Raw genomic sequence first — 9,904 nt, forward strand, 5'->3', positions numbered from 1 at the left:
AACTGTCGTCGACATGCACACCCAGATGTAGTTGTGCTAAATATGATTTATGATAACAGGATTTTGGCTGATAGGGTTTATGTAATCACAGTATGGTGTGTGTGTGTGCGTGCGCCCGTGTGTGTGTGTGTTTGTGTATGTGTGTGTGCAGCTAAACCAAGCCATATTGAAATCAAGCCTCATAAGGATCTGCTGTAAGAAGACAGTCTGTATAAAATAACCCTTAGCTAATAGTTCCACTGGTCATCGGCCAGTGGAAACACTACACAACCATCTAACCCTCCCTACTTGAACAGCACTAGTCTACTAAACAATACACAACCATCTAACCCTCCTTAACTTAAACAGCACTAGTCTGCTGAACAATCTGCTGTTCCCTCTGATTAAATGTCTGCAGGGTTCAAAACCATGTCAGCAGATTCCTTTTACAACGACAACCACATTTACTCACAAAGAGAGATCCTCCGACTGAATATCAACTACATCGAGCCATCAGGGGAACGAGCTCCTATAGGAAACACAACTTTTATTATTGACTTTATTGAACAGTGAATGTTAAGTGACTGTGAATAATTGACAACCTAATAATGGGCAGTTTGTCTGGCAGATTGCTGGGAAGGATTTAAAAGACACCCCCCTCCCCCAAACTGAGGGTAGAGTGTGTCTACCTGGAAAAATCCTTCACCGGACCAAAATGTAGGCACTTTTATGCACATTCTTTTGTGAACTTGCTGCGACTTCAGGCCAACTTCTAATATCCTAATGTGAGCACTCCCCATGTATCTACAATTTATCCTTAAGGCTGTTCATCAAAAAAAAAATGGTGTTCTTACATCACGCAGGTTCGTATAACTTTACAGACTCTTCAGAATAAGAGCTGAATGATGGTATTTGTGAAGGAGGAGGTTGGGGAGTTAGCGTGACATTGCTGAAAAACATTGTAGCAGAGGTTGTGTGAGTCAAGGCTAAGCGGTATTATAAGAGAGGTCCTGAACATACTGCCAAGAATCTAATATTAGCCCAACACATGTCTGTCTTTCGAATCAGTTTGCTAGCTTGTGTCGTATTGTGGAAACGCAAACCAGCTGCCGAGGGTTGTGTTTGCTTTGCTGCCCTCTTGTGGGGAAGGATGTCAGGCAATTTTCATTTCGTGTCGTTATCGTGTATCTAAACTAGTGAAGAAACTAAATAAAATGTTCTGTTGAAGCACAAAATATTACCCTGCAAAGTATATAGCCTAAATTAATTTCGTATCCTTTAACCGTCAGTTTGAAAGGAAGAGGAGGAGGAAGAAGGCAATATAAACTAAATTGTGCTTTATGTGTTGCCTTGCCGAGTAGGTTTACAGCTACCGGTAGACCAGTTTAACTCTCACTCTTCATATCCAATGTACCCTTTATCCCTACACTGATTCCTGAGTGAATCCAGATCTCTTATGTTTCTGCCCTCCAAGTTCTTAGGCTAATGTTCTGCCCCCACACCCTCATAGTTGTGTCCAGCCAACTTCCCTTTCCTCTGACTAACTTCCTCTGCGCTTTTGTTTTTTTCCACCATAAAAGCCATAACTCGAGCTGTCACCTCACCACAGTTTTTTTAATCTGCCACAGTGTGTGTGTGTGTGTGTGTGTGTGTGTGTGTGTGTGTGTGTGTGTGTGTGTGTGTGTGTGTGTGTGTGTGTGTGTGTGTGTATGTGTGTGTGTGTGTGTGTGTGTGTGTGTGTGTGTGTGTGTGTGTGTGTGTGTGTGTGTGTGTGTGTGTGTGGGGGGGGGGGGGGGGGGGGGGGGAATTGGTCAAACTATTTGAGTTAAAGGCACAGTTTTTCTATTTTAAGAACACTAATACAAGATAATTAGGTGTGTTTTCAAATGCGTCAGCTCTTTTTCACATCCCCGATATACTTAAAGACTGAGTCAACCAAGGCCGCCGACCCCTATGCTGTGTGACGTCGCGCGGGTTAGGGTCCACATGTCGACGTTGTTCCTGCCCTCCCCATGTTGGCCAGAAGGGGGAGACTATTTCCAGACCCTGCAGTAACTGTTGCAAAGTTGAAAACATAAACAGTGACGTCTGAAGGTCTATTTAGATTAGTCTGTTTCAGCAAACTACATTTACTCCAATTTGTTTTTACAGCTTTTTGAATATATTGTTGTTAGACCAACCCCTTTTACAAAACATATGTCTGGTGGCAGATTCATCCTGTATGTTACAGTAATATCTCTGCGGATATCTTATAAATAATTGTCAATATATACACGCAATATATCGGTATATAAGTACGATCAAACTATAGTTAAAATTCAAGAGCACACACAAATTCATATACACCAGAACATGCACAACAGGAATATTGCACAATGCCCTAAGCAAACTTTATTTTTCCAAAGATGCCCTACACCAAGTTATTGCACAATCCTAAAGTTGTAGATGAACCCCTGTCATGTGAAAAGCGACTATAGCAGCAATGAATTAACAGTGGGTTTGGTTTGATGTCCATGCAAAAAGGATTCTCATGGGAAAACAAAGTGAAGACTGTCAACTCATTCTCACACCGAGCCGGTTTGAGTCACCCAGAAAGTGTGGGGGGGGGACCTCAACAGAAATTGAGCAGCACAACAGATTGGGGGCTGGAGCTCATCTGAATCAGCCAGAATGTGAATGTTGGACAGCCAGACAGATAGAGAAAGATGAAGTGAGCGAGAGAGAGACAGAGAGAGAGAGAGAGAGAGAGAGAGAGAGAGAGAGAGAGAGAGAGAGAGAGAGAGAGAGAGAGAGAGGGCGAGGGCGAGAGAGTGAGGGTGAGCTGGGATGGACGGATTGAGCGAAAGCTGATGAATGAGAAAGAGGAGAATAAAGGAAAAGAGATTGTGTGGCAGATCAAAGGGAGCAGGAAGTCTTAACTTAGCTTGCTAACTAACTGCAAGGGGTCCAAGATTGGCTGCTGCTTTTTTTTGCTTCCTAATCCTCAAATCCTCCTATAAGTGGGATGAGAGTGCAGGGCCTTACTGCCTGACTTAGGCCAGCAGAAGCTATGTTGGGACCTGTCTTGTCAGGATCGAGGGCCAGGGAGCTCAGCAGCAGAAGGAGTGCCACAGCCAGGACTAACGGTGGGATACTAATCTGGTTTAAGAGTAGGCTAAACGAAGAGTCTCAGCACATGGGGGATGCTCTGAGCGTAACCTCACACAAAACGGACAAAGAGAGACAGAGTGAAACTGGATTGACTCTTTTTATGGTAAGGCCATGATTATCATATACATCGAACTCTAACCTTACCTTACCTTAACCCTTCTTTTTATATACGCTAAACCCGTTATCACTGTACCAGTAGCATCTGTGCAACATATTCACTAGACAACTCAGACACTTTTTCTTATTGAGGAATCAACCTCAGCACCGTGTGTGTGTATGTGAGTGTGTGCGTCTGTATGTGTGTACGTGTGTGTGTGCATGGTGTGTGTGTGTGTGTGAGTATTTGTGAACGTGTGTGTGTGCGTGACGGTGTGTGTGTGTGTGTGTGTGTGTGTGTGTGTGTGTGTGTGTGTGTGTGTGTGTGTGTGTGTGTGTGTGTGTTTTTGTGTGTGAGAGTAAGTGTGAATGAGTGTTTTGTGTGTGAGTGAGGGTTTGTGTGTCTGTATTGGGGGGGGGGGGGGTCTGTTTGTGTGTGAGTGTGTGAATGCAGCGGCAGGAAGAAGGGAACATGAATTGTGTGATAGCGATCTCCTCGCGCCTAAAGAGATCAACAAAAACAACAACAACGGTAGGGCCTGAATGAAAACGTTGCTTTACAGGATTAATGCAGAGGAGCTCTTCCTTGTAGCGTTTGAGTGAAGCGTGTTCTGGGATATGTTTAAGCTAATGAGCGCAGAGGGGTGGATGTGTCAAATGACTCCATGGTTTTTATGAAGTGAGCCAGTTTGGTGCCACTGATGATGGGATGATGGGAGACAGCCGAATCAGCCTAATCCATCCTTCATTTATGTTAGGTTGTGGGATAATGTAGTAGTAATGTGTGTATCCATCCATCCATCGATATCAAACGTACATTAACAATTCAGCAAACATTTAATTGAATACATTGCTTAAGATAGTCTTTCAGGCTTAATAAAATAAAAGAGAGCTCATGATGTTGTCGTTTTAAAGTGTAGCTGCAATGTGTATCTAATTCTATATCCCTTGACAGTATTTAAATCTGTATATGCCTTTGGCAGGACCACATCATTTTGAACCATATCACCATTATATTGTTAGTTATATGGCATTTCTGAAAAAAAAATCGATCAAAAGCCTTTCTGATAGATTCTGCTGACAGCTTACTGGTCAAGAATAATAGTATTTTTCTAAAATAAATCTTAAACTCAAACACAAAATAACTATATTCAAAAGAGATGCCCAATCCTATCAGTATTTAAATGATGTCATTCAAGTTGCGATTCTGCAGATAGATCCAGTGTCTCCGTAGTCATCATCATCCTTTGTTTTGTAACAGCACTGAGCCTTTCACATGCACTGCGGCACGTGGCACAGCTCAGCCACATTGCAGATCACAGACCGGCTTGGATAAGCGACCCGACAAGGCCTGGAATCTGGTCATCCTCTTTTACATACTGCCTCTGCTTTCTGAGGTCCCAAGGTCTATTTAGGTCTAAGACCTGAGTCCTTACGAGCACTACCGTGTGCTCGTGTTTATATTCTGACCAGCTCCCGTTAAAGGATTTGCATTGTGAGCCCTTGTGTTACAGCGGTTGGTGGTGGTGTTTGTCTCCGCAGTGGGCGTACAGGACCGTGGGGGCCCCACAGTCGTGCCTCCCCAGTGTCCTATAGGGGCCAGGCCCATGGCAACACTAAGCGATGACCCCCACCTGGGCCGCGGACCCTCGGATGACCACGAGTGCCTGCTGGATAAAGAGTCGGATGAGTCCGACTCGGGGAGCGTGCTCTCTGATGACTCTGTGCTGCCGGACTACGAGAGGGAGGAGGAAGACCGAGACCAGGTGCCTGCCAACACGCTGTACGAGGCCTGCGCCCTGAACCAGGTCAGGACCCTGACGCTGTTCCTGGAGGCGGGAGTCACCAACGAGCAGGCTATGGAGCTGGACGTCAACGGCAGGGTGCGCAGACTGGATGCAGATGTAGTCGAGGCATTTTGTGTAGTCTTTATCCAACTGCATCCAATTCAGTTTCCAAATGACTAAATGGACATCAAACTGCTCACAAACGGTCGGGTTGGGTCTTCATTGAGCTTGAATAGGATGTAAGGCCTGACCGGTGTTGTAGATGGATACCTTAAATATTTTGTGTACTCTGTGCAGTGTGAATGAGCCCAATATAATCTCCCTATAACGCACCTTCAAAAAAACATATATTCTGTCCCCCTTTAGAACGGCCTGATGGTGGCTGTGGCCAAAGGTTTCTTGGACATCGTGTATGCGCTCCATGTATGTCCGCACATAGACATCAACCACCAAGATGCAGATGGAAATACTGCACTGATGATCGCTGCCCAGGCTGGTAGGAAAACATTACATCATCGCCACTATATAGCTACCTATATTGGCCTAATTCTAGATCATTAACTATATCAGCACTAAAGCTTGCTACCGGTATATTAGCCAAACCTTTCTCTTGCTGGTGTGATTGATCACATGGAGTTTCTTTCATGATCCAGGGTTCGCCACTGTCCTTAACTACATCATGAACTACTACCCTGGCGTGGACACAGAGATGAGGGATCCCCGTGGCTTCACGGCCCTCATCAAGGCAGGTCTACAAGGACGCGAGGACTGTTTAGCCGCCCTACTCATGCATGGTAAAAAGCCAGACCTACAATGAACCACACAGCTTTTGAGACAGAACATGTAGCCACCAATGAGCATGGCTATGAGTCAATAGATCTGATATTGAATTTGCCAATGTTAGCAACCATGAGCAATAGCCTACATCTGATGTCACTGACAAAAGACCTTAGGCTGCTTGGACTGCATGGTTTATGGAACACAACATAGACACAACTAGGAAAAAAACTTTTTACCCACTCAAAAAACATAAAGAGTCCCTTTTACAAATCTACATTAGCTGCGTTCAACCAAATATTGAATAGTCTGGTTAGTCTAGAAAACCCTCAAGCTATTTGCTGTTAACCTATTGAATTCATTGCCACGATGTTCCAGAATCTAAACAATACATCGAGGCAATCGCAATGCGTCCCATCACAGTGAAGTAAGGCCCAATCCCATTTCTACCCCTTACCCCTTCCCCTTAGCCCTCCACCTTGTTTTGAAGGGGTAAGGGTTAGAAATGGGCCCAATCCCATTTCTACCCCCTACCCCTTCCCCTTACCCCTTCAAAACAAGGGGGAGGGGTAAAGGGAAGGGGTAAGGGGTAGAAATGGGATTGGGCCCAAATCTCAACCTAACATGAGTCATCACCTGTTTTTACCTCCACCTTTGAACGTCAAGGTGCGGACATAAATGCGCTGGACCTGTCCCGGGGAAGAGGTTTGAAGGACTGGGTCACAAAGACCGGGAGGTTTGAGACGCTGAACAGGCTGCGGCGTCTCCAGGCCCATCCATTGGCCGAGCAGTTCTGTGAGAGCTACGTTCCCGAGTGGCCCGAGTTGAGGCACCTGGTGGCCAAAGCCACCGCCACCAAAACCGCCAGGCAGAAGCTAGGCCAGAAAATAAAGGACACCTTCACCATCACCCTCCCCCACGACCCCCAGGACAACGGAGTGATGGACCACTTGGTGCGCATCACCACCAGTCTCCACAGCCCTCTGGTGGCCACCGCGTGTCGACCTCTCTGCCCCACCAGCCCGCCGGAAATCGGGAAGCGCCGGCTGGCGGTGGCGGAGCTGCTGGCCCGGCACAGCAGCAAGGAGCTGGAGGAGGGCAGCGTGTGCCACAGCAACGGCTCCGTCACCTCGGCCTCGCCCCGGTCCAGCCAATCTGCGTGCCTGACCTCCTGCTGCCAGGAGCCCAAGGAGAGTTCAGGGGGCATGAGGGGCCTCATGCCCCGCGGCATGACACGGCAGAACAACATCTACCCCTCGGGCTGTGTCCCCAAAATAGAGCTCACCAAATCCGGGGAGCCCACACCGAAGAAAGAGAAGAAGAAGAAGAGGCAGAAGGGTTACCTAGAGCCTCCCATCTGGAAATACAAGGAGGCCAAAGAGGAGAAGAAGAGGGAGAAGAAGAAACAGGAGAAGGAGAAGGAGGAGCAGGATAAAAAGGTTAAAGAGAGTAAGCGTATATCGAAGAAAAGGGGCCATTGAGGTATTTGAGGACTCTGACAGCCATGGAGATGTTTGCCATCACTCTGACCCCAGTGGGAACATAGGCTATTGGAAATGAACTGTTGATCAACAAAGGAGCAAATGGATTGACTACACTAAGCGTCTCACTGTCCGAGATTGAAACCCAGAGTGTGGTGACATAAATGTCAATGTCCATGGTGGAAGAAGACTCCCAAGGCTCTCAGATCTGTCTTGATATCTTCATGTTAAAACAAACACGAGATTATTATTTGATTCGTCTTTAATTTCTAACTAGATTATTTTCACGCACATTGCTATCATCCAGCTGGAGTTTGTGCACTTACTAGGACAAACTGAACAACCTTATTAGAGTGCCATCATGGGATCATGGATCATTTGAAAGCAATACAGCAAAATAATATATTATTTACTGCAGAAAATATAATCTATCAACTGCTACTCTCATCAGTCATCAAACTCAGGGATAAATTATATCGCACATGGTTTGTAAATATATTCATATGGCAGCCATTTTAACCAGAGCTCACCTTTGTTACAGTGAGGCGTAAATTACTTAAGAGGGGGACATTTGTTGTTTAATCTATGCTGTTTAGGGTAAATAAATTATGATGAGCTGCAGAAAGTTCTGTAAACTCTGTCGTAGACGGAGATTGGGGGGATGTTGAGTGAGGGAATAATCTGGAGAGGCTGCTATCTTGCACCTGGACCTTTTATTTTGCTGAACCTGGGCTCACTGGCCACCTCTGACCTCACGGCACTTATAGTAAACAGTGCAGCTAGCTATGCATGAAAACTTGGTTTGCCAGTTTTCACCTTGCACATAAATAATTTCATAAAAACTGTTTTTTTTCAACTGTTTCACTAATTTGGGTCATGTTGGGGGTTGTGTAGGTATACTTGAATAAAAACATTCCCTAACATGGAGTTATGTGTAGTGCACACATAGAGAAAAGCACGTAACTTCAGTTGTTAATGGTTCTAGATCAAGTTAAGTGATCTTATTCGTGGGAGCCAAAGGTAGAACCGAGGCAGGTTAGTTTGATCCTGAAGTGTGATCCTTTAAGACCTGCCATCATTGCGTCATGATCCGGCTTTTCGACCAGCCTTGAATGGAGCACAGGTCAAGAGGTAAAAAAATTAAATAATGGAAAGTGTGATTGGACTGGTGTGAGAATAGAGTACAGAATAACCTTTTGATTTAATGAGCTATGATTGATAATGAAAAATATACTCTTCATCTTCACTCTGAAATCAATACTTCTGCAACAGACCATTTCACATTCAATATTCTCAGGGTACATTACAAGTACACTGGTTCACTTCCATTTTGCAAGAAGGGGGACATGTGAATGTAAAGTCTCTTTGAGAGTGAGAGGTTAAACCTCAAGTTTGACCAAGTAGGCCCAAACAAGCATTCTGTTTTAAAGTTCAAAATTAAACTGCATTCTTTAACCAGTTCCTGTCCACCGACTGTTTGATCTAGCATTATTTTATCCATTATTCATGGTTATTATACAGGAAAGAAGATTTAAGGGGCACATGGTACGCTATAGCGGATGCTGCCTTGTAAGACAATAATGCAGAGAAATGTTATTTAATCATCCAAATTAAAGGTGCTTTATGAGATTTAAATATATTATATATTATACACGATGTATATGTGGTGTGTGAAATCCTCTGAGTATATGCTTTGAGTTCACTACGCCTGCCTGTTTATACGACAGTAAAAAAAAATATGAAACGGCTCATATAATTTGACCATCTCGTCCGGGATTGGTTCAGGGAATACATCTCCCTGCCAATAGCAGGTGCGTGAACTGTATCACTTCTATATGCGGGAGATCACAAGGGGCAAGGGATAAAAGTGTGATGGGACATTTTTTTGGTTGTTTAGTTTGAAAGGCTTGCCTACTTCGGCTCTCACTCTTATTCTCTCTCTAAAACTCTTGAATCTTACCTACAGCAACTTTGAATGGAAAATGTATTCTGATTTAAAAAAAGAAAAATACTATCTCCTCCAAACAAACACCAAACGAAAGCTCCAGCTGTTTCTACAGGAAGCCAAGAAAACATCAGTCCCTGGGAACTAATATGACACAGGCCCACATAGAGACGTTAAGAGTAGAGCTGTCAGTTAAACGCGTTATTAACGGCGTTAACGCAAACCAATTTTAACGGCGTTAAAAAATTGTCGCGCGATTAACGCAATTATTTTATTTAACAAAAACTTTTTTTTTTTTTTTTTCTTTGCCTCAAAACAAAGAAGCAGTAGCCTGACTGCTATGTTCAAATGACATTTGTTCAAAGCAGTCGTTTAATTGCACTATAGGCTCTTTTTTTGTATCGTCCTGTTTCGATCAGTATATGCCAATGTTGTTATCGATAAAAAATCATTTGCACAAGGCAAGCCGATGCACTTCACCATGTTGATAAGAGAATTAAAATGAGAAGAATTATATGGGACAAAAAAATCAAGGGATATTTAGCATAGAAAATTAATCGTGAGTTAACTATGACATTAATGCGATTAATCACGATTAAATATTTTAATCGCTTGACAGCTCTAGTTAAGAGTAATTGGTAATAGAAACAACAAAATCTATTTTGCCATATATATAAAGTGGCCAAGAT

At 44.0% G+C, this 9,904-nt stretch overlaps 1 protein-coding gene across 1 annotated transcript; it reads left to right on the top strand.

Moving 5' to 3' along the window:
• The first annotated feature begins 2,973 nt into the window (after positions 1–2,973).
• ankrd33aa (ankyrin repeat domain 33Aa) lies at positions 2,974–8,463 on the top strand. Its single transcript, XM_056586895.1, has 5 exons — positions 2,974–3,232; positions 4,768–5,108; positions 5,379–5,508; positions 5,666–5,806; positions 6,456–8,463. Exons 2-5 carry the CDS (start codon positions 4,833–4,835, stop codon positions 7,268–7,270), a joined length of 1,362 nt encoding a protein of 453 aa, XP_056442870.1. The 5' UTR covers positions 2,974–3,232; positions 4,768–4,832; the 3' UTR covers positions 7,271–8,463.
• The last annotated feature ends 1,441 nt before the right edge of the window (positions 8,464–9,904 follow it).

This window comes from Gadus chalcogrammus, chromosome 1, assembly GCF_026213295.1.
Source record: "Gadus chalcogrammus isolate NIFS_2021 chromosome 1, NIFS_Gcha_1.0, whole genome shotgun sequence".
NCBI lineage: Eukaryota > Metazoa > Chordata > Actinopteri > Gadiformes > Gadidae > Gadus > Gadus chalcogrammus.